Genomic DNA, 26274 nt, shown 5'->3' on the forward strand with positions numbered 1-26274 from the left:
GCTGTTATAAGGATAAAATGGGATAATATTGTGAAATTCTTTGCAAACTTTAAAGTGCTATGTAAATACTAGCTACCATTATTCATTAGAGGAAGTCAATTCAAGAGGAATGGGATACTATCAAAAATGAAATTCTGAAAATAAAAATTCAAATATTATACTGAAAAAGGCAAGGAGAAATTAAGTAAAGAGGGCAATGTGGCTGCAAAGGGAGCTCTCTGACCAGATTAGATTTCATAACATACATACTGAACATGGAGGCAAGGACAGGTGATTGTGAAAGAATACCAAAAGTGTGGCACAGTCTGTGCAGAGTTTTGGAGGGAATGCTAAAGCCCAGAATAAGTAAAGACTTGGGATGGATGATAAAAAAAAAACAACAAAAAGCATGTTTAAGCTCTGCTGAAAGAAACAAAAAGATTAAAGATTAAAGGACTGAGGTCTGGTGGAAATGGAATAGACTGAAAGCAAAAATGATAACTCAGCTCTTGCTGTGTTTCTTTTTTTTCTACCAAGGAGAACAATCTTCAGAATTGAAAAGTACAAAATAAAAAAAGTCAGCAGAGAATAAAAACCCAAAATAAATGTAGATATGGTAAAAGGGAACACTGACATGCTTTCCCTTGAACTTGTAAGTTCCAGTCCCCAAACCCAGATAAAGTATTTGCTAAAGAACAGAAAACGTACAATAGAATCACTAAGCCAGGGTGGGCAATCTGTGAAAAATATTTATTTTCAAAAAGTATCCTTCAAACTATTGGTCATTAAGCTTGACTTCAATTCCTGGAAAAATTCTAGAACTCTGTGTCTAGCACAAAATAGTCAGGTTAACTACTTTTCTTTTCTGATAGGGCTTCTTGAGTGACAGATCAGAAAAAAAAAGTCATTGATACAGGTTATGTGGCAAAATCTCTCATGCAATTCTTGTGGACAAGATGGAGTGATGTGGGCTGAATAGGAGTGGTTATGTACATTCAGAATTATTTGAACTAAGTAACTTCAAAGACTAGTAAATCTTGGATTGGTGTTAATCCAGAGGGGTGTCTCCAGAAGAATGACATATGCCTCTATCCTTGGCCTTGTTCTGTGAAACTCTGTGTGTGTGTGTGTGTGTGTGTGTGTGTGTGTGTGTGTGTGAAAGTCTAAGAAAAAGGCATAGATGACCTTTTTCAGATTTGCAGATCACACACAGAGTTGAATGTGATAACTAACACTCGAGATGACATAACCAGGATCCTAAAAGGTTTGCAAAGGATAAAAATCTAAAATGAAATAAAATCAGAGTATGTGTCAAGTCCGACACATGCTCCCCAAAAAACAACTATATAATTAGAGAATAGGAGATAAGTAGCTAGGCAAAATTTCATAGGAAAAAGAACTTAGGATTTTAATAGACTTCGAGCTGCAAAAGAAACAATAGATGTGATATGATAGCCAAGAGAGTTAATGTGATTTTAGGCTATATTAACAGAATCCTAGTTTTCAAAACAAGAGAGCTTAAAATATAACAGTACTCTGCCCTGGTGAGACTGTGCATGGAATACTGTGTTCAGCATCATATTTTAGGAATGACTTGGATCATTTCCAGAAGTGGGTGAGCAGAAGGGTAAGACACTTGAAAATTATGTCTTAGAAACATCGGTCAAAGGGTCTAGGGATGTTTCCCCTGGAAAAGAGAAGATTAAGGGAAAGCATAAAAGCTTCCATAAAGTTTTTTGAAGGGTTGTCATGTGTAAGAAGTCTGAGCAACTGAATTGTGGAGCAGGAAGACACCAGCTGTTGCCAATAACCCTGATACGCACACCAGCATTTTCCACCCCTCCCTCCCCCAGCTGAGGCTGCCCAGAGCAACTTGGATAAAACAAATTAACTTGGGCTTCCGGGCTGAGGCGGTGAGAAGAAAGAGCCAAGGGAGACCTGTGCATGACAGGGCATTCTCTCTAACTCTAGGGAGTCTGGTTATCTGGATGGCTTTGCTATTGGGTCTGTGTTTCTATTTTCTTGTGTGGTCCCTACCCCTGGCGAGAGTTTCACCCAGTGGGCTGTAGGGCAAGCTGCTGGAGGTCTCAAACCAGGGCACACCACCAGGCACAGGACTGGGGCAGAGATGGCCTGTGTTACAAGGTCAGCAAAGGTGAGACCTCAGATTCAGGAGGTGGAAAAGCACTAGATAGGAAGTCAGAAGATGTGGGCTCCAATCTGAGTTTTGCGACATGTTTCCTATGAGACAAGCCCCATACCTTTCTGATCTTAAGTCTGTGATTCTGTAAAATGAGACCAAAGAATATCCTCTCTAAAAGCCCTTCTAGCTCTTAATTCATGATCCTTCCTTCTTAGGTCACCTGATCACTGCTCAAGGAACAACAAAAGTAAATATGACATCACCCAGTTCCTGGCATATAGTAAGTGGTTAATAAATGTTGGCTGATTGATTATTGATCATGGACTTGTTTTTGCTTGACCCCAGAAAGCAACGGTAGGAATCACGGAGGCCCCTCCTGGTCTCCTAAATTGGGGTATTCTGGTGGGTCCTCTGCTCAGGCTACTTCCAGTGACATGGGCGCTCCAGCCTCTTGCTAAGGAGCATACAAAGCCAAAGGCTCTCAGTTGGTTCTTTGGTATCCATATCCTGTGCCAGAGTCCCAGTGACTAAATCAGAAAGAGCTGTGGACTCAGGCTTAAAGGAGAGGCCAAATTCTCAACCCCTCTCTCTCCTCCAATTGAGTGTTTCATTTGGGAATCTGCTGTGTCCCCCAAACTCCCAACAGAGAGTAAGCAAGGACCATGGGATCTCTGCTTCCTCTCCCCTCACTAGCAGCATCTGTAACATCTTCACATAATGAGTACATGTGCCTGCCCAGATGATTCTCAGACTCTATTTTCTTCCCCTGAGCAGAAATCAATCCTGAGATGTATACTTCTAGTCCTGTCAGTTACTTTAGCGGTTCAAGAGCTTTGAAATCATTGAGATGTCCACCATTCTCTCTCAGGGGAAAAAAATGACCAGGAAGATAAACTATGCATACCATACTGGTCAGAAGATATCACCTTGAGTGAGTTATTGGGCAGAGTTAGTGTAATGAAAATGGTCAGCACTCCCACAAGCTTCCTGGAGTCCTTAACTCAGGAGAGAACATAATAGAAGTGATGAGTGTCTCCAAGTCCTCTGAATGCCTCATTTGCCCTCTGCATTTATTTAGGGCTTCAGTGACTTTTTTGTGATGGCTTACTCTTTATTATTTCAAGCACCTGTCAATGTGTCATTATGAGCTTTCAGCGTCTTAAGCATTTCTTTTGTAGTAAGGAAATAAACAGCTGTTCTATATGTTACCCATTAGACTGTAAGCTCCTTAAAGGCAGGATCTGTCTCCTTGCCTCTTTTTGTATCCCTAGTGCTCAGCATAATGTCTGACATATATCAGGCACTTAATGAATGTTTACTGAGCAACCTGTCTACTATTTTCTACATCAAATAACTTTTCTAAGAGTGTTATGTGTTCATGTCTTTGGGGGAGTCCTTAGACTGAAGCCATACCTAAGCTTCATTTAAGAGATTTTCCCCAAGGCTCCCCTGTAGGGGCATAATGAACCAAAGAGTATTTTTCACCCCTTACTTTGAATCAGTCTTCCCCTCCTGTTGAATTCAGTCCAGTTGAGATTAGACCAGAGGCCTTTTACAAAGCAAAGGGCTCCCTAGGTGACATGATCACACAGCTGGAAATTGTACAGAGAAAAGTTTCAATCCCAGAAAACTTCCTAACAATGCAAGAGTAGAAAAGACTCTTTAGAGGTACTGAGTTCCCATCACTTAATTATTTTAAGCAGAAGCTGAATTAGCCATTGTCAAGGATATTATAGAGGTAATCCCTTTTTATGTAGTACTGGGACTAGACAATCTCTGAGCTACCTTCAAACTTTGAAATCTTACGATCCTAGGGTTCTTTGAACAACAGTTACTGGATTATGGAACAAACCTCATTTATGAGCTCAACATTTTTGTTGTGTATGAATATATTTGGGTATACACACAGGCCTGTAAGTGTGTATACATGCTGTTGTATACATATCTGTATGTATTTTAACTACACATAGATATGTATGCAGAAGGAAAATATTCAGTATGGGGGTAGAACTCATTTATTCCAAAAAATCACTTTTTTCAGTCACAAAATTCATGCACAATCAGGGACAGCTAGGTGTCGAAGTGAATAGAGAACCAGCCTTGGAGTAAGGAGGACCTTACTCCAGTCTCAGACACTTAACACTTAACTAGTAATGTGACCTTGGGCAAGTCACAACCCCAATTGCCCTCCAAAAAGGAAAAAAAAATTCATGCATCATCGCAAAGCCAGTGCAATTAAAAATTGCATTTAATTCCATGTTACATCTTCTTATGAGGGAATTTTAACATTTATGTTCACTACCAAGGTCATTCATAATGGTCTTTCAGAGAAAGAGGCATTGAACTCACCAAAAGGATCACAATTTCCTGAAATGTATGCATAACAGACTTCTACCAGAACGCGTGGCATTTATTTGTATGTTTATACATTGCTTCCTATGATAATGTAAGTTCCCTGAAGGAAGAGACCATTTGATTTAATCTTTCTTTCCCCAGCACCTACCACAAGGAATGGCACAAAGGTACATAGTAGGCATTTTATGAGTTCTAATGAATGACTGCTTGCCTTTACCTTTAATGGAACTGACTTTGCTAGTGCTTAGGCTATGGAAGGTTAATTCCTCCAAAGGAGCCTCTCCTTCGAACTGACGATATTTACAACACATGATTTTTTAAAATCAGGGATAAAAATTAGACATAATTTTTTCTCATCAGAATTGTGATTTTGTTATAGGGAACTCCTGATAAGGAAACTCTGCCAATGCAATTTAGCCCCTCTTTTGAGCTATTTCATTATATCAGGAGCTCTTTGAAATCAATGACTGGTTTTTGCCTTTCTTGGAATCCCCAGTGCTTAACAAAGTGACTGGCACACACATTAGGGACTTAATAAATGCTAGGCAACTGGCTACAACTTATAGGCTCAAAGAACTGTTTATAGCACTAAGAATTTTAGTGACTTGCTCAGGGTGACAGTCAGTAAGTGTCAGAGGCAGGACTTGAACCCAGGTCATTCTGACTCTAAGGCCAGTGACATATAATATAGCTATACAGTTTAGCGTGAACACCCATGATAGGTCTTTAAAAAAATCAGTCCAAGCCCAAGAGAAATCTTACTTTGTAATAAAAAGTTTTCACACAAAACAGACACGTATATTCCACATAGGAGTTTTGGAAATGATAAAAAGAGTTAGAATGATCAATCACCATAACTGCAGTTTTTGAAGAAGAAAATATACTGCTGCTGATCCAAAGTTTTTTTCACCTTTCTATAAGTCTAGTCTTAGGAAGGAAAAAAAGTTTTTTTTTTTTTTTTGCTTTTTGGAGGGGGGAAGGTAGGGCAGTTGGGGTTAAGTGACTTGCCCAAGGTAACACGGCTAGTTTTTTGTGCTAGACTCAGGTCCTCCTGACTCCAGGGCCAGTGCACTATTCACTGTGCCACCTAGCCACCCCCAAGTGTTATTTTTAAACATTGACTTTGCTTTACTTTAGTAAAGTCTGTCCAGGAAGGTGGTGAATTATTAATATATGCCCCTGAGGTTCTATCAGCTTACTTGGCTGCTAAATCAAATGACACCCCTACATAGCACCAACTGACACGATTTAGGGGCCCAAGGAATAAAGATGCCCTAAGAATCCAACTATATATTTGCAAATATATTTGCAAGGGTCCACAAAACATTGCATTTGTACAAAGTGACTAACATTTGGCTACTATAGCCTGCAAATACTTTACAAATATCTCCTCTGAGCCTCACTACAACCCTTGGAAGTAGGTGCTAATTTTACTCCCACTTCACAGACGAAGAAACCAAGGCAGGCAAAGGTAAAGTGACTTGTCCAGGGTCACAGAGCTAGTAAATATCTGAAGCTTCTTCCTGACTCCAGACTCAGCACTCTAACCACTGTGCCAGCTAATTGCTAATTCATCTAAACCTTCTAAATGAATCACAGATAATCTTCACTGACTCAAGGTTAATTACTCACAGAGCTCTGGTCAGGGTGGAGAAAGTACAAATAAATCAATAGCAAAAGCCAGGACCAGAACAAGGAAAACAAAGAACCCTTTCTTGCCTCTTGACTCCTTTGTCCCCTTTAAAGGCTGCTGCTTCCTGAATGAAGAGTGAGGGGCTCTCTATTATACATTTAACAAAGATTAAGGGAGCTCTTTCTGAAATTTTTGCTTGCTCCTTTCCATTATACCTCATCACAAAGAACTTAGAATTTTGTTGGGGAGCTAAAGCATACCAAAGAGCTGGTATTGTGTATCTGAAAGAACACAGGGTCGGTGTGAAGAGAGCTGGGTTCAAACTCTAATTCTGACCCTTTAGGTAAGTCAGAAATTCTCCCACCTTCAGATCCTCCCCTCTAAAATGAGAATAATTAGTATGACCTAAATTAGGGAAGCTATGTAGAACGCCAGGCCTAGAGTCAGGAAGATTCATTTTCTTGAATTGAAATCTGGCCTCAGACACTTGCTAGCTGTGTGACCCTGGGCAAGTCACTTTACCCTATTTGCCTCGGTTTCCTCATCTGTAAAATGAGCTGGAAAAGGAAATGGCAAACCTCTCCAGGATCTCTGTCAAAAAAAAAAGTCCCTGTTCAGTCCCAGACTCAACAAATGTCTTATGTACTGAGTATGACATTATTTTTTTAATATAGGCAAATCTTCATTGCTTCTACTTCCAGCCTCTCTTTCTGTGTGAGTGTGTGTGTGTGTGTGTGTGTGTGTGTGTGTAATGTTAATGGAATCTGCAGATCTCCCATGCCACTTTGCATTGGCAAGTAAGCAGGTACTTAGCACCTTGTTTCAAGGTAACACTTTATTTAAGCTATTTAATTAACACAGAAGTAGTTAACACCTTGGGAGGAAGTTGCTGATGTAACAGGAAGAGGCAGAACAGGGAGGAGCTAAGGCATATATAAGGAAAAGTGCCAGCTTGGAATGGCAGAATTTCCTGGGATAAACATCTGGAGGCTGGAGCTTCTGCTGAGACCTTTCCTTTGGGAATTTCTGCTGAGAACTTCCAAAAACCAGGCTGAGGAGCTACTGTGAGTGAGACAGGAGGATCCCTGCTTGAGGGAGCCTGTTCTGTTGTGAAGACTTGGGCTTCGTGACTACTGTAATGACTCTGGCTTTCTTTCTGGTTTTGGGACTTGGTTTTCTGGTATTTGAATAAAGGCTTTGGTTCCTCCCTCCATGTAGAGAGTCTGTTGCATTTTGTGTTCACACCTATACCAGCATATTCATTACCCCTGTGGGTGTTGTGAATATTGCATTATTGTTACAGTGTGTTTGGTCATTATGGGTTTTGCCTCTGAAGTAAGTCAGACAGGACTGAAACAAGTGAAAAGCAATGACCTAATTTGCTGGGATAATGTAAGGAAAGCATTCTACAAACCTTCAACTACTATAGAAATGCAAACAGTATGTATATAATAAATGTAACTTTTTATCCTTAAACTAAATTTACCAACTTTTTCATATATGGTGAACATGTTAATACATATATAATACTCCTTAGTTCCTATGAAAGGAACACATATATGTATTCCTAAAATACATATATAACTACTTTACATATAAATGTATTTATAATATTATAATTATATATAATATGGCATATGAATGTATTTATAAATATATTCTATATCACTATTTAATATATTTATAATATATAACTGTTATATAGCATAGAAATATATTTATAATATATAACTATGTATTATATAGCATGTAAATATATTTATAAATATGTAGTTATTTTATATATTTATGACATAATTGTATACATTATATTTATAATTGTATACATGTATACACATATATTTATGATACATGATTATATATTATAGATTTATACTGAATAATTGTATACATTATATATTTACAATATATAATTATATACATTATATATCCTGTAAATCTACATTAAAATATATACGTTTTAAGCTATTAAAATTTAAAACTTCAGAAGACTTCTGTGTATATGTATATATATAGCAATATATATCCATAATTCTAATTATATAATATTGTATAATTCTAATCATAATACATAACTAGCAGTTATATAATGCTTTAAGGTCTGCAAAATGCTTTACATATGTTACCTAATTTGATCCTTGCAACAATTCTGTAAGGTAGGTAATCATTATTAGCATCACTATTTTAAGTATGAGGAAACTAAGTCTGAGAGAGGTTAAGTGACTTGTCCAAGACCACATAGCTGGTAAGTGTCTGAGGTGGGATTTGAATTCACATCTTCCTGCCTCGGAGTCCAGCCTTCTATCCACTACCCCACCTAGTGGCCACTATGTGCAACACAGTGCTAATCATATTTGCAAATACTCAACAAATGTCTATGCACTGAGTGCAATATTGTTTTTTTAATATAAGGAAATCTTCATTGCTTCTACTTCCAATTGCTCTGTGTGTGTGTGTGTGTGTGTGTGTATTCACTATGGTTTTGCCTCTGAAGTAACTATTTATTTGAAGTGGGCAGAGAAGTGTGTGGGTTGTTCTTAAATTGAGCAATTTCCTCTAAAATTATAGGGATTTGGACAAATACATTTACGTACCGTAACCAGTGATGTGTCTAACATTTTTTAGTTACATGAGCAAATTCAGGATGAGGAAAAAGAATACTGAGTCATCAAGAACAGAGATATCAATAGAAAATAGAAACAGGGGCTACCAAACTGTACATAAGTACCTCTGTACATTGCATATTGACTTAGCTTTAAAAGGTAGTATTATTTATGTTTTATTATATTTTTATGTATTTTGTTAAATATTTCCCAATTATATTTTAGTCTGGCTGTGTGCCACAGGTGTGTGGCCATGATTTGTTAACTATGATCTAGATCTACTCTTTAGTCCAAAATCAACTCTTATTATCAGCCGAGACAAAGAAAAGTCAATACTAAACCCTTCACTTGTTCTCTAAATTATGACGTTCATATTGCATCATCAGGATCCAAATGTCAACAAGGGTTTTGCAGTAAGCGTCATTCAGAGACATCTGAAATGGAAGGGTAGAAAACCTCTGACCCATGCTCCCTTTATATCCCTTCTTTATTCCTTTGTCACCTCCCTGAATTTTTCCTGTGGCAACTGCCCTGATTGCTAATTGAACATCTGACCAAAACATTTATGGTTCCATTCTTTAAGACTGGCATTTTGACCCACAATTCGAAGCTCAAATGATCAGTGACCAACATATTTAAGAAGTAGCACTTAAAATAATAGCTAAGACTCAACAGATGCAGGACATTAGAAGCACCTTAATTATCTTATTGGTATGTTTCAAGTTTAACATAAAAAACCATGTCAATCCCATGTATTTTCAACAGTAAAAGTAAATGCACTTTTCATGGCCATTCTAAACATTTAACTTGGATTGTACCCCATAGGCCTCATTCCTCATACAGACTTAGAAAAACTAAACACTATGTTCAGAAAGTACTCTTAAAAGAAACTGTTCAAAAAACACCAAATATCTTTGTATGGAAGAGAAATTTTAGAGAGAGATTGAGAAGTATTATTTAAAAAAAGTTGAACTTGAAGTTTCAAAGTCCTGATTCCAACATTTAATCTCCAATTTAACTTATCTGGGGGTGGCTAGGTAGCACAGTAAGTAGAACACTGACCCTGGAGTCAGGAGTACCTGAGTTCAAATTTGGCCATAGACACCTAACACAAAAGCTAGCCATGTGACCTTGGGCAAATCACTTAACTCCAATAGCCCTCCAAAAAAAGGCAAAAAAAAAAAATTTAACTTAGCTGGAATTTTATTTCCTCCTCTGTAAAATGGAGGAAAATACTGTTTCATCGCCCATCACCCAGGTGGCTGTGAAGACAATGCTTCTAGCATCATCCACGAGAGCTAAAGCTTTATAAGAGACTTTGCCAGTCATCAAGTTCTATCCCCTTCATTAACAAATGAGGAAACTGAGACCAAGCAAAGAAAAATAATTTGCTCAAGTTCATACAAGTATTAAGTAATAGAGGTCTTGGAATATGAGTTGAGGTCCTGTCACTCCAAATTGAGCACTCATTCCAATATTCTACTTAACTATATAAATGTGTGCTATTATTATTTTTATTAAATTAGAATTATTTCCCCCATAGATATAATCTCTCTATGTCAAAATCTATCCATTAGTTAGAATTCCCATGCCAAGCTGTTGTACAGTCTTTTTAGTTTTGTCTGTCTCCTCATTTGGAGTTTTCTTGACAAAGATCCTAGACTGTTTTGCCATTCCCTTTTCCAGTTTATTTTACAGATGAGGAAACTGAGGCAAACAGAGTTAAGTTCACATACTAGTAAGTGTCTGAAGCTAGATCTGAACTTAGGAAGATGAATCTTCCTGACCCCAAGCCCTGACCCTCTATCCAATGCACCACCTTGATGATCCCTTATGTCAATAGTCAATAAACATTTATAAAGCACCAGGCTCTGTGCTAAGCTTTCATATAACACTGAGTAATAATTAGCGAGCTTTTAGTCAAGATCTTCATGCTAATGGAAAAGCTATCCTGCATCTATAAGATTTTCAGAAATCAACATAAAAGGTTTAATTTTTTTAATTATAGGAAATTTAAGTAAAATGAAAAGAAAATTGAAAGGAAAAGAACTTTCTTCCTGAAGTCCCTAAAGAGTCAATAACTCAAGTGTGGGTAGCATTTATTCTATATTTCAAAGGAAAATATGGACACTTGGTAAAGGTCAATAATTGTACACCGTCACCATGTCTTTGTATGATTCTGTTGCCTAACTGGCAATTTAAGGTAGCTATGCTATCACCTCTGCCAAGGGACTTCCCACAACTAGCTGGTGATTACAGCAAAGAACCTGATAGATAATAATATAAGTTCACTCTGAAGGGAGTTACAAGATAGTCTTTCTTATCTCCTTCAGAAGCATCTTGTTACGGTCTGATTCCAGCATGCATTTCACTTGATCCCATGACTCTTTGTATGTATTTCATTCACCTTAGCCAAACATCTGAAAAGGGAAAAGATAAATATTTTTCCTTTTGCTCTTTAAAGACATGTAAAATCAATGCTTTCCTGTGCCTTTCTCTAATTCCTTTCAACCATTTTTCACAAACACAGAAAACATGGACTTCCTTTCAACAGCCCAGTTTTTCACATAGACTGTACCTTTTCAGAGAAAGAATGGTTTCAACAGTAAACTGTAAAGAAAAGAGTATTTACTATCGATTGAGCCAATGGCACCATTCCACCATACAAAAATCAGTGCTCAGAAGCAAGCACCCAAAAGTGACGACAGATTGCTGCATCATTGGTCATACTGCAGCAACATCAATCAACTTCCTCACGTAGAAAGTGGAATTGAAGAAAAGGGGAACAGCTAAAGGAGAAAGCTGAAATACAGGCTGAAAATTGCCATTAAAATAAAGAACAGTATTGATTTGAAAATAGTTAGGAACCATTTTTTTAAGGCAGCTCTATAAAAGGGGATGGGCTGATAGAATGAATCTCCGAGGAATAAAAGGGAAAGCTAATTAGGTGGTACAGTGGATAGAACACCAGGCCTGGAATTAGGAAACTTCATCTTCTTGTGAGTTCAAATCCAGCCTCAGACATTTACTAGCTGGGACAAGTCACTTAACCCTGTTTGCCTCAATGTCCTCATCTGTAAAGTGGGCTGGAGAAGGAAATGGCAAACCACTCCAGTATCTTTGCCAAGAAACTCCCAAATAGGGTCATGAAGAGTCAAACAGAACTGAAATGACTAAACCAACAACAAACTACCTCTTGGCATCATTCACAAAATCATTAAATGTCAGAGTGGGAAGGGCCCTCAGAGGCCAGCTAGTCTAACTCAGAACTATACAGGAATTCCCTTCTCCAGCAGCCCTCACAAGTGACCATCAAGACTTGAAAACCTCCCCAAGATCTCAACACCTCCCAAAGCAGCCTGTTCTCCTTTTGGGCAGCCCTAATTGCTAGGAAGTTGTTTCTTATATCGTGCCTAAATCTCTCTATAACTTCCATCCACTACTTCTGCCTTATAGAACTAAGCACAACTAGCCTGATGCTTTACCCATCCTTCAAATATTTCAAGGTAGATGTCATGTCCCCCATAAATCTTCTCTTTTCTAAGCTTAACAAGTTCAGAACTGATTAAAGGTGGCCTTCACCTCCTCAAAATGTTTTCTATCAAATAAGTGTCCTCCCTAAAAATGGTGCCCAGAGCAAAACACAGTAGGTGAGAGGTGAGAGTTAGAGAATACCTTCCAGTGCTGGAAACTATGTTTCTCAATGCAGCCTAAGAACACATTGGCTTTTGTCTTTTTTTTTGGGGGGGGGAGGCTGGGGATGCACCACATCATATTGTTGACTCATATTAAGCTTACAAAGCAATAAAAAAATGTTTTCTAAAGTGAAATTCTTTGATCATGCAAAAAATTTGCCCAGAATTCTTTTCACTGTCATTCATCTCCTCTTCCATGATTTAACCATGGCTGATAAAGAGATGATACCCTATTAATAATCACTTCTGAAGTATTTTAATTAGAATCCTTAAGATCTTTTTCACTGCTTAGCTGTGACCCAATAAAGACATGATGCCTTGTTAATAATCACTTCTGAAGAATTTTAATTTAAATAATTAATTTGTCCATTATTCCTTCTTATAATGCACCAGGAGAAGACATCTATTTTCATTGTTCTGGGAATCAGTTATGTGATGATAGTTTCTATTTGTCTATGGCAATGTATGTCAGCAATTTTTTACCTTGAGTCAAATGATGGGATTTCAACAAGAAATTTTTAAATGGAAGAATAAATAGAAATGTGATGTCTATAGGGAGATAGTACTCCCTGAAAACTCTTCAACAAGCCTGTCCAGTCATATGTTCAACAGCATTATTATCAACAAGCATTCATTGAATGCATAGTATGGGTAGGTCACCGTACTAGGCGCTACCCTAGAGAGACTGCTAAGTTAGACTGGTAGATCTGTATTCCCAAACCATTCTCTCTTGCATGACGGTACATTCACAAAACCTCAACCATTTCCTAGTGGTGATGCTCTTATTTTGGAATGTATATTCTTTGAGAGCAAGAATTGTTTTCACCTCTCTTTTTATTTCCAATGCTTCCTAGAGCACCTGGCAGACAGTTACACACTTAGGAAATATTTCTTGGGTGAATGGCTGTCAGACAGAGAAAATGAACCAGATACTGGGGGTTATGTACTTTGACTTTCATGTCCTATAGAAACTAAGGTTGGAATGGAGAGTTCAAGAGAAATAACGGTGGAAAGCAAAGGACTGTGAGAAAATTACATGTCTGCATGTTGAAAATTACTCTGGAGACTGAGAACATAAATGCTCCAGGCAGGCAAAAAAAAAAAATCAAGTAGGGAAAGTTTTTATGCTATTTCATGGCAGTCTAGAATTCCTTCCTGTGAATTTACAGGCTGAAGAACAATGTGATAAATGTAAGGCAATGTTGCAGAAAGGAATGGACCCTCAACATCTCAGCTGAAGTTCAGGATCAGCCATTTTTTAGTTTTGTGACCTTGGGCTAATTATTTCACCAGTCTGGGTCTCAGCTTTTTCCTCTGCAGGATGAGGGAAGTATACTAGCTAACTATCAGGTTTCCCACCTCTGAGCTCAAATATTCTGTGATTCTCAAATAGATAGTAAATGAAAAAAAAATAACTTTAAGCTACCTAAAAGTTATTCTATTTGAGCCTGGCATTTTTGCAGTATGTGCCAGGACACAGCTAATTCTAGAGGATTAAACTGAGTCTTGAAGGCTCCAAGAGGATGTCTAGCATCAAGGTGCTGAGGACCAGCCTGTCTGAGTGCGGTGACCCTTGTCACCAGAGGATTGGCTACTAGGTGATCAATTCTTTGGTTCCCAGAAGCTGGTGAAGCCCTTCCACTAGAATACGAAAGGGTTGGGGTCTTCATAGGCAGATGGAAAGTGCTATAATATTTCAAAAGCACCACATGCCAGGCTTGAGGAAGAGGAAGGGATGTAAAGATGGGGAAGTGGTTGGGGAAAATGTGACCACCTGATCCCTCTCTTTCTAGTTCATCTTTCTAACTAACACACAAAGCATTCAGACAGAATTTTATAGATGTATGAATAGGAAGGGATAAAGAAACCAGAAGAGAGCCAACAAGAAGAGTATTCGTTGTGACCGCTTTGTACCTATCAGATTGGCTAATATGACAGAAAGAAAATGACAAATTCTGGAGGGGGTGTGGACAAATGCACTATTGGTGGAATGGAGAAATGGTCCAACTATTCTGGAGGATAGCTTGGAACTATGCCAAAAATACTATCGAATTGTGCACTATCTTTGACCCAGCAATAGCACTACTATATCTGTATCCCAAAGAGATCAGAGGAAAAGGAAAAGGACCTATGTGTACAAAAAACATTTATAGCGGTTCTTTTTGTAGCGGCAAAGGATTGGGAATTGAGGGGACATCTGACGAGTGGGAATGACTGAACAAGTTGTAGTATATGATTGTAATGGAATAGTATTATGCTATAAGAAATGAGGGAGACGATGGTTTCAGAAAAACCTGGGAAGACCTAAATGAACTGACATGGAGGAAAGTGAGCAGGACCAGATCATTATGCACAGAGATAGCAATATTGTAACAATGATCAACTGGGAAAGACATGCCTGCTCTGATCAATACAATACTATCAAAACAATTCTGAAAGACTCATGATGAAAGATGCTACCCATCTCCAGAGAGAGAACTGATGGACTTTGAATGCAAATTAAAGTATAATTTTTTTCTTTTTCTTGGGTGTTTTTTGTGACATGGGTAATAGAGAAATATGCTTTGCATGATTTGACATGTATAATTGATAGCATATTGCTTGCTTTCACAATGGGTAGGGAAAAGATGGAAGGATGGAGAGAATTTGGAAGGCAAAAAAAAAATTTTAAGAATACTAAAAATAAATGATTTTTTTTAATAAACAAAAACTGTCAGAATATTTTTTGTTTAATCCAGGAATCTAGGGAGCCATGTAGTTTATTGAATAGGTCAGTGACAAAAAAACAAAAACAAAAAAAGCAGTTTTGCTATTCTGAAAGAAGCACAGTTCTCTGCCTTATGGTCACGGTTGAAAGACCAAAGCTGAAAGCTGGTGAAAAGGAAGGTGTCTGCCACCTGGTGGCAGTCACTCAACAAGCCTTACCCTTTGAATTACTTTAATGTGTACACGTACATAGAAATACATGTCTATCATACAAGGCAGATTCTATACATACATAATAAGTATATATTTTTTAAAGCAATCGGGGTTAAGTAACTTGCTCAAGGTTACACGGCCAGTTATTTCTGGGTGTGGTGCTGAGTATCTGAGCCCGATTTGATCCAGGTCATCCCGACACTGGAGCCGGTGCTCTTACTCGCTGTGCTACCTGGCTGCCCCTATAAGTATATTATTATGTATATGATACATATGGACATAGGTAAGTGCATATTTACATAACATACACATATGTATCTTGTGTATATGTGTGTATATACACACACATCTATCTCATAGACCAACCATTCATTTGGAAGTAATATAAAAAACATTCTATTTTAATCCTTCAGGGATTTCCATCTCTCTGTGTATTTTACTCTTTTTTCTATTTTCCTATTTTTAAAATGCAAATCAAAATCTTGCTAATTAAAAGTCAGTTAAAGAAAATCTTGTGTTCCTGAACCAATTCTGATCAAGATAACAGCCATCCTCATCTAAGAATTCACTGTGCCATAATCTTTTTAAAAATCCAAATCAGGGGGTCAGTTAGATGGCACAGTGAATAGAGCACTGGCCCTGGAGTCAGAAGGACCTGAGTTCGAATCTGGCCATGTGACCTTGGGCAAGTCACTTAAACCCCAATTGCCCTACCTTCCCCCCTCCAAAAAGCAAAAAAATAATAATAATTTTTTTTAATCCAGATGGTGGGGGAAACTTGTGTATCAGAAAAAAAGCAAACAACTGTGTAGAATTGAATTCACTTTGTCACCTAGAAAGCTTCTGTGATATTTCTCTGTTCAGTGGGCACCTGCTAGGCTGTAGCACACAGCTAAGAGTAAGTCAGCCATGGTTTTCCCACTCTCCCCATCATCCAAGCCACCAGAGGTCATGTTTATTAAGTGGTAGGTTAAAATAAAAACACTTCTTTAGAATCATTTTGGATGTTTTCCACTAAAGAAAATATGAATCAATATTACCTTTATATTTATCCAGTGGGGGGTACTCCTTGGGAGGTAACACCCCTCTAGACAATCAAACATAACCATTTCTATGTGATTTTCCTCACTAGTATCCCCTATGGAATTGATTATTCATTTTCCAGATCCTACAGAAGATGGGGACACCTCCATTCATCCCAAAATGAATGGGAAAATCTAGAGATCAAATATGGTTAACATGGTATTTCAGCACATTTGGTCGGCCACAGTCGCCAGCCCAATGGCTGGACAGCACTTTTACATCTATGTGCTCTATAAATGAGCTAGAAAGAACAACAAACTAAAACAGGTTTGCTTTTCCCCTCTTAAATGAGACCCACCTAATGGAATAACAAAATTACTAAGATAACAAAGAGAAAATAGAGTTTCAAGGAGTAAGCCCCTAATAAGAAGCAGAAAAGAGGAAAAAGAAGCTAAGAAAAATAAAGAGTGCTCAGAAGCAATTTGTCCCGGTTCCCCTGGGTGACAGGGCATTTTGCCAGCTGTCACTGCTGGACTGGCTGAAAATGTTATGCCAAAACTGGTACGCTCGTTAGGTTAGAAGCAATTTAGCAGGAATGTTATAGGGCATTCAGATTTCAAGAGGAAAGGAATGCCTGTTATTGTCATTTAAATAATATTTACTGAATTTTTAACTTGCTTTCTTTCAACAAACTGTTTCTGGCTTTTCATACCCATCACACAACTGAAAATCTTAACATTAATATCCCCCTTGCTTGACACAATCTTTCCATTCATTGTGTGGCTAGTTAAAAAAAAAATGTATGGCATAAGTAGAAAACCATGTTTGTGGGAAGCTCAAGTTTTATAAGATAAAGTAAAAACATATTTAATGCAAGATTATTAAAGGTTCTTCACATATGATGGAGAGGATATACACCCTTAAAATTAAGAAGTAATGTTTTTTCAACCCTAAAATGAGGAAGGGCTATGGAGTGTAAGCCACAAGGAACTAAAGCACTCAGATTCACTACACTTAAATGTTTTCCCTCAATTACATGAAATTATTCTCTCTCTATGTATAGTAGTTTTCCTAGAATTAGAAGTTCCTTGAAAGTTATCTGGTAAATCCTCCTAACTTTGGCCAAACTTCCTCTAAACCCTTCCAAGCATATGGTTATCTACATTACGATTTTTTAAAAAGCAAGGAAACAAGCATCTACAAGTCCCTGAGAGAAAGCTCTTCCTCATAACTAATGCAAGTACCACTCACTCCACTCAGTGGAGATATTTGATAATGTTCAGTCTTTTTTCAGTCAGGTCCAACTCTTCATGACCCCATTTGTGGTTTCCTTGGCCAAGATACTAAAGTGGTTTGCCATTTCCTTCTCCAGCTCACTTTACAGATGAGGAAACTGAGGCACACAGGGTTAAATCATTCATCTAGTGGTGTTTGAGGCCAGATTTGATGTCAGGAAGATGAGTCTGCCTGATTCCAAACCCAGAGTTCTATAACCTTTGCCATCTAAGCTGTTCTGCAGTGGGGACACAGAACAAGTCTATAGAAAGAACAGTGACTGTGGCGTAGATTTTGTTTGTATCCATTTGTTTGCATGTCATCTCCCCATTGGAAGCTCCTAGAAGGCAGGGGCTGGTTTTTGTTTTTCTGTGAAGCCTCAGATTTGGTATAGTGTCTGCCATATAATAAATGCTTATCGAATGAATAAATTCGAGCAAAAATGTAAGTAGATGCTTAATGAATGTTGACTTCACTACGTACATGACCTTAAGCAAGGTACCCAGCACCCCTGGTTTCAGTATCCTCATCTCTGAAATAAGGTAGTGGACTAGTTGCCTTTTGGGGTCCCTTATAGATCCAAATCTATTAGTCAGTTAATCATCTTCAACAAAATACGTATGTATTCAAAACAATCACTAGGTTATCACTGACTATATTCTCACAGGGCTAAAACCCTCCTCCAAGTCAACAATCTCAACTTCTATTGTTGTTGTTTGGGTTTTTATGAAACAGGAAAAAATGGGTAGAAAAGCCAGGGCTTGGGGGAAGGAAGGAAGAAGGGAAGAAAAAAGAAAGAAAGAAAAAATTTCATAGTGCCTAGAGAATATAAACTCTCTGACTGCAGATACAATCATTTTGCATTATTGTCTCATCAGACCCCAGTAGGGTAGGTGCTTAAGAAATGTTTATTGATTTTAATCAACTCTAGGACTTGAACTAAGATCTTTGATCAGAAGAGATAGGGGAAAAAATAGTGGAATATGATATTTTCACTTCCATATAAAAAGGGGAATCCAGGACCATTTACATTAAGGAATTAATTCTAATGGATAGGGACATAGCCCCACAAAATCTGCAAGTGCTGGGTTCAAGTCAGGAAAGTCTAAGTTCAAGTCCAGCCAATGACACAAGCTGGCTATATGACTCTATACAAGTCATTTAACTTCTCAATCCCCCTAGTAACTCTAAGGCTCATAAACTGTAGAAGAATTGTCCAGCTCCCTTAGAGAGGGAATTGAGAAGAGGGAAGAGGGAGGGGGAGAAAACAAATGTTGCCTATACCAATGAAATGCTGCCCCACACACACAAAAAAAAGCAGAGTAGCCAAATAAGGTAAAGTAATTCAGTGACTGACCATTGCTATACTATTCATTTCAAATAAAAAAACAAGTTACCCTTCATCACGAACTAAGACAACAATGTCAACAATTCATAAATAAGGATATATTATTTTTCTCTAAAAAAAAACATCAATAATTTCTAAGGACTCACTCCGATGGAAGGGAAAAAAGATCACCAAGCCCAGCTCCTTGATTTTACAAATGAGGAAACTGAGACTCAGAGAATTGAAATTACTTTTTGTTATATAGTAATAATTGTGGCTGTGATTAATCATAATGTCCTCGGTAGAATGAAAATTCCAATACAGATTTCCGGACATCCCACTCACTATACCACACTGCCCCTCCTGCCTAGCTTCTCTGAACAAGCAAAAACACCAGTGATGGAGCTATTTCCAGGGAAAGCACAGAAAGCCTCGTGCTCCAAATGGTGTTTGGGCAGCTGGCTAGCTCCCAGCCTGCTGATGCCAGAGGTCCTTATCAGCTGGCACAGCAATGCCTTCCTGGCAGTGCACCTGGTGAATGCATACCTCATGTAGGACATTGGAGAATGCTGAGCAAAAGTCCAGAAGAGGAATTCTTGCAGCTGTAGCAAGGAGCCAATATGCACTCTTCTATGAGGGTTAAGTTCTGCAGATGCCAAGCCACGGAAGCCGACTGCCTTTCCATGGCTCAGCTCCTGCTAAATCAAACATTCTGCTAAACAGAGCTTCAGTTTGTAAGGGTTTTGTTTTTTTAAAGCAAGCATTTGGGGGGGGAGGGGAAGTTATTCCTGAGCTCAAGAAAGTCAATGAGAAAAGAAGTCAGATGGTTAAGCTACTCCTTTTTATAAATCATATTTGGTGTCTAGAAAGAGGGACAGATTTACACCTCTCAACTATAAAGTTCTTGGGAACCACTATTTCATGACCAAGCCCCAAATGTGCCTTGCTAGCTAGTCAATTTCATTCTTGACCTAAAAGGCCAAAGGTAGTTTAGCTGCCAATTAGGCAAAATCCTTCAGGAGAACAATTTTGACATCCACAAAGACATAACCTTCATCTATACATTCGAAAGGAAATTCCAACTAGCAACACCCTCAGTTGGGGCAGGTTCTATAAATGTTTGTTGTTCTGGTGTGTTTTGTTTGCAAATTAAGCCTGGCAGACCTGTCAGATTTGTCTCAGCCCCTCTTGTACAAATTCTGCTGGGCTTGAAGGCTTTCGAAAATAATTCCAAATGAACATAAATAAAATAACTGTTTCTGTCAGGCCATAGCTCAGCCTTTTTGGCTATTGGGTTAAGGACAGGAACTCATATCATACTGCCCAACAGAGAAAAATTGGGGAATAATAACCCAGTCAGTGGGAAACCAGGGTTAGATCCAAACAATCTTGGAAGCACTGCATCCCCTTTATAATCCTCTTTGTCCATCCTACTCCTTATTAACCATAATTAATATCAACTAGTTTTCCTGGTTGACCTCTCAACATAATATCTTTATGTTGAAGATACCTATATTTTCATCACAATGGGAAAAAATGTAGAAAAAAATAGCTCAGAAACCAGAAATCTAACCAATACTAAAATGCCATTTATTTCTTATAAGCAATGAGTTATAAGGGAAAATTCACATTGTCTGTCTAAATTTGAATTCCAAGTTTAGCTGTGGTTTTTTTTGGGGGGGGGGGTTAACTTGGTAGAGAATGGTCCCATTCTGATTTTACAGCTTAAGTCTGTTTGATGCAATGTACTGCAATGTATAGTTCCAGATGTTTGCCTCCCAAGTATATTCAGGTAAAAACTGATGTAATGTGGAGCTCTAGTGGTAGCAAGGAAGCAAGGCTTCAAAAATTGGCCATGAATAACAAGCACAAAGAAGAAAGCTGAGGTCCTTGTTCCTAGAAAATGAATGACCATTTATCAAAAGTACTGTGGCAGTTCATTTATTCAATTAACAAATGTTAAGGAAGAAAGTTGCTCACTTTGCTGTCTCAGGATGACATAATATAAACTCAACTGAACAGCCTTCCTGACATATTTCTATCTTTAGAATTATGTCCTAGACTTCAATATCCATTCAATAGTAAGCCATGAGAAATATGGAGAGTTTTGGAGAAAGCAAAGATGCAACTGGTATTGCCATGCCCTCAATTTTAAAATGTTGTTATTGCACATAAAAAACTAATTAATAAAACTATTTATTCTTACAGGAATGTTCTACACATTTTTATATGGCTCCTAGGATTCCTAAACACAGAAAGAGCTGAACTGTAAGTAGTATGATCAGTAAAGTCCTATACCAACTGTCACCGGGAATTTCAGTAATCCCTCTAGGCTGATGAGTTTGTTGTGAATTAATCCCTGTGCTAAGAAAGTGCCTTCCTTGAATATCTGACTTCTGAAGTCTACCCCCAACATAAAATAACTGATTGGTTGACAAAGGTCCAATCTTAACTCTTTGTTTTTCAGAGTATATAGCTCTTCCAAATGAAAGGCTTCGTTTTTAGAGACAGATCCATGCCCATCCTAGTCAATGAAGTATTTGAGAAACACAACCATAAAATTTTAAGAATCATCATGGTGTATGGGAAATTCCACTGGATTTGGACTTAGTTTTGATCCTGCATCTTTTCCTTACAATCTGTGTGCCCTTTGGTTAGTCATTCAATTTTCCTCACTCTTGGTTTCCTCACTTGTAAAATAAGAATACTGGACTAGAATCCCAATGGAATTTTTCAGCTCTAAAGCCTGTGCCTTACATCACTTCCCCAGAATATGATGGAATTAAACATCAGAAAGTATATGATAAAAACTTCAGCTTTTAGAAATCAAAACAAGTAGTCATGAGAAAGAGGGTAACTCAGAATATGGAAAAATTCAAGAAGTAATTTTTCCCTCTCTACAAGTGATCAGTCTCAAAGGTCCCTAGAGACTCTAGAAGGTGTGAAAGATTGAATTTTGCATGACTGATGAAGAATGAAATGCTTATGAATGAATGCATTAGCATGCATCTTTTAAAGGTGAAAAAAACAAGTCCTGTAGGACTCATGAATGGTTTACATCAGTAGATCTCCACTAGAATTTTCCCAAGGGCCACATTCATGTGTATGAAGCAGTTAAGAGGGCCAAAAATATCTTCATAGCCTAGGAAGTCTACTGCAAATTAACTCTGTATTGTTACTTCATTTAAGATTGCTATTTGCTTACTTCATTATTCCTTCTACCTTTCTACTGTACTAAACCTAGATACCTTCCTACAGAAGTGTAGGGAACAAAAGGATTACAGACACAGAAAACCAGAAAGTCACAGGAGAATGATGTCGACCTCTAAAGCACTTCTTAGCCATACATCTGGAAAGCAATGGCTTTTAATGGGGAGCCACAAGACACAAAACAGACCTTTATTTTAGTCCTGTGTCATGATTGTACTTAACAACAACAAAAACAAGTAGGGTGGAAACTGAGGGAAGGTGACCTAAAATGGGAAAGAAATAGAAAACTGTGTTGATTTATCTTCAGCTGCTTGGTAAATAAGGAATCTGAAAAAATTCATTTCCACTATAGGCACCCAAACCAGTTAATGCACTTGAAGACTATTTTTCAATTTATATTTATGCATCATCTTGCCTGTATTTACCTTGAAGATTATTTTTATCTCCTCTGCTTTCTCATAGTGAACATAGATATAGGACACAATATACCTGCGGCTTGATTCTCTTGACTAGGACATATTCATTTGGTTAAACTACTGGTTCTGGATTCTTGATCATTATTAATATTACTGTTATCATTTACAGACAGGAGAGTGTTCTTTTATCTTCTGATACAAAGAAAAGATTGTTAAATAGTTTCATTTTACCTGCTGGGCAGTTACACTCTACAGGTGATTCTCTGGCGATTCTTACTTTAGCCAAATGCTCATAGGATCTCTGTAGGGGAAAGAAGAGGTATTAACAATAGCTTAACAGTTCTTTTATGAATAGAATTATTTGGCCATCCATTGGGCTTAAGGGGGATTTGCCACTATTTGATAGCCTGCATAACTGTTAACTTCTGTACTTGGATTTCAGTCAAGAGGTAACAGTAACCCAGCCCTAAAAAAAGAAAATGACAATTGAAATGTTATCAAGGCTTCTGGACTTGTATAACATTGGTCCTATCCCCCTCCCCCCACCTCATGCATGTGCAGTCGACAGACAGAACCTGGCACCAAGATGTTGCGGTCCTCTGTGAAAAACACATGATGAAGAAACAGGCAGCATTTTCTATCTGGAGGTCACTACTTTGAGGTGTTCAGCAGCAGAGTGCTGAGGATTAAGACTCTCTCTATTGCAGAAAACAGGTCCCAGAAAATCTCTCTAGGTTCTGAAACCAACCTCAGTTATAGTAGCCATAAACTAGAAGTTTTTTTCAGATATCAACTCAAAGGCTTCTGCAACCATAAAACTCCCCAGTATTAGGACCCTTAAACACACACACGTTTGTTTGTTTTTTCTTTAAGAGCACTAAGCATAAGACATTTGGCATATTTTATGATCTAACTATGAGGAAATTTCCTTTTTTTAAAGGAAATATTAACATGTTAACACCTAAATCTTTCCTGGACTGAACTGCCATTGGAATGTACAGATATAATCTCTGAATGGAATAACTCTCATATATCTGGGAGAAGAGAAACGCATTTTAGTCTGAATGACTAAATCAAAAGGCAAGAGCCAACCATGGGCACTTTCTGACTCCCCTCTCACGCCTACCCATGCATACATTAGCTCCGGTGACTGAATGAACCACAGATACTTATATACATAACGTTACACACTAGGATTTCTAGACTAGGTCCTGTCTAGACAAACGCACACACGTACATGCTACATGCTAACTGGAGCTAGGCGCACACCCCGTAAGATGTTACACCCCCGCACCACCAAGGCTTCCACCACACCTGAGCCAAAAGTCGTTCCATTTTCTCTTGCATCATTGTTTCCAGTCGATCCAAGGAAGCCGGCAGGAGATGATAAGGAAGTTCCCCTTTGGCTGCCTCGATGGCCGAGATCCTTGCCTGTAGGTCGTTGGTTTTCACCCCCAGGTACAGGCAGGCAATCACACACATCGCTGACACCACCGCCGGCAGCAAGGAGCAAGGGGCCAAAGTCCTAAGGCAGCGCTGTCCCGCAGAGGAGCTGGGCTTCTCGGCCTCATCAGGTCCTCCCTTCCCTACTTGGTTCTTCCCCAGCATGATGGTGAGGGGGGTTTGTCCGTCTGATTTTTCACTCCGGCCCTCGGACTTCCACGAGTAATTTGAAAATAAGAGAAAGAGGAAAAAAATAAAAGGGCAAAGGGTGGGTTCCGCCAAAGTTCAAGTCGAGTTTGCAGGTTTAGTTTGCCGAACCACAGAGGCAGGGAGAGGAGAATAAATGGTCCTTAGCTCAGATTGTCTCAGAGCCCAGAAACTGCATCCTCTTCCTAGCTCACCCCACCCAGCAGTGAGCCAAAAGCACCCTCAGCCCCGACAGGAGGGGGCTGCGGCGGGAGGAAAAATTCTAAAGCAGACCAAGTCCCACCGGACCTCCTGGTCCACTCCAAGTATCCCTTGGCCACAGTGTCCCGAGAGTGGCCAGCAGCGGAACTGGCCACCAGGGACTGCAGGAGTCCCGGCGCCTGGGGAGTGAGGAGTGCCCGAAAGAGACCCGGCGCTAGCTCGCATCCGATATTGACCAGCTCGACCTGTTGCGAGGCTTTTTCTCAATTTTTTATTATTAATTGGCTTTTTTTGTTGTTTTCAACACACGCCGGGCTGTGTGTTTTCCTACGCTGATTCAGCTCAAGGCAAAAAAAGGAGAAAGAAAAAAAGTGGAGAAGAAAGGGCGGGGGGAGGAAAATGCAAAAAAAAAGTCAAATAAAATCAGGGTAGCAAAAAGGAGAGGAGGGTGGATAAGGAAAGAAGGGAAATGACTCCCCAAAAACGAACGCTAGTCGTGAGACTGAAGGAGCTGCTACCCGACTGTATCTGCAGCTCCCCGTGTGTGAGCCTTAAATATCCTTCAGAGTGTGTGTGTATGTGTGTGTGTGTGTGTGTGTGTGTGTGTGCGCCTGTGTGTGCGTGTGCGCGCGCGCTAGAACCACAGGACGCCCCCCCTTCACTAAACTCTCTCTATACCGTACCCCAGCAGTGGCCGCTGCTGCGGAGCGCTAACTCTCACTCCCCCGCCCTCCCCCCCTGCAGCGGAACCCCCACTTCATTAGCATAATTTATTCACCTTTGCCTGGTGCACCCGCCGTCCCCCTCCCCACCACCACCACCACTTCCCATCCCCAGCCACAGAGAGCTCCCGGGAGCTGGGGGGATTCGGAAAGAAGGCGGTCTGCGTATTAGCATAATATATGCAAATATACCAAGCGGCTGTTCAGATTGGAGAAGAATTTAAGAGAGCAGTCCTGCCCTAAAGAGAAATCCCCCCTCACTCTCTCCAATGCTCTCACTTTCTTAGTAGGTGCCCTTGAGGGCTGGAAACAGAGTAAAAGGAGGCAAGGAATAGACGGGGTCTGGAGGAAATGGACTGAGTGAGAATGTCAGGAACTTTGGCTTCTAAGATTCAGCATAGGAGCAATCTGTTTATCACAGTGAAGAAATGAGGTGATGATCTCCAGAAGGAAAAGCGGTTGTCTAAGAGTGATCTAACTCTCATCATTCTAACTTTCAAGTCGGAATGATGTTTCCCACCTCTTCCTCCTCCTTTTTTTCCTCTCCCTTCTCCTCCCCCTTTCTCTTCTCTCCATTTCTTCTTCCTCTCCATTCTTCCTCCTTCCACCTTCTCTTCCTTCCCTTTTTCTCTTTCGCTTCCTCAGTTTTCTCCTCTTTCGCTCTTTGGCTTCTTCCTCCCCCATTCCTCTTCTTCCTCCCCCCCATCATGCTGACTCCCTAACTGACGTATTGTCAGTATTTCAGGGATTCATGGAGTCAGTTTGCCCCTCAGCCAAGGTCTTTTGATAAAGGAAGCAAAACCTGATAATTTGTATTCTCTACCAGGTTTCCCCTTTATGTGGGAGACGCTGATTACCTTCTTCCTGATCCCTGGCTGTCTCTATGGCGCTAATGCATTTTCCTGATTCACTATTTTGTGAATTAAAAAAAAAAAAATAAGGACCTAGGAAGGGTGAATTGGAAAAGGAGATCTCTTGGTCTTTCTGCCTGTCTCTTCTCATGATCTTGAGGAAGAATTCTTGAAAGCTGGTGAAAACTTGGGGCTGGGGGGAAGGGGCAACATTCTCCCTCCCACTTCTTCCCGGAAAAAGGAGGGGAAGAAGCTTCTTCTATTACTCTTCC

The 26274-nt window shown here is 39.2% G+C and overlaps 1 protein-coding gene across 1 annotated transcript in view; it reads right to left on the minus strand.

The window, feature by feature from the left end:
- COL25A1 (collagen type XXV alpha 1 chain) overlaps positions 1-25088 on the minus strand; it is a 606174-nt gene extending 581086 nt beyond the window's left edge. The window contains exons 1-2 of the mRNA XM_069100257.1: positions 23893-25088; positions 22810-22879 (exon numbers count right to left, since the gene is read on the minus strand). Of these exons, the coding sequence (XP_068956358.1) occupies positions 22810-22879; positions 23893-24186 (364 nt within the window). The 5' untranslated portion in view covers positions 24187-25088. The remainder of the gene's footprint in view (positions 1-22809; positions 22880-23892) is intronic.
- Between the last annotated feature and the right edge of the window lie 1186 nt (positions 25089-26274).

Source organism: Petaurus breviceps, unplaced genomic scaffold (genome assembly GCF_028583685.1).
Source record: "Petaurus breviceps papuanus isolate PSGF00001 unplaced genomic scaffold, PetGlider_PUasm1.0 126, whole genome shotgun sequence".
Lineage (NCBI taxonomy): Eukaryota > Metazoa > Chordata > Mammalia > Diprotodontia > Petauridae > Petaurus > Petaurus breviceps.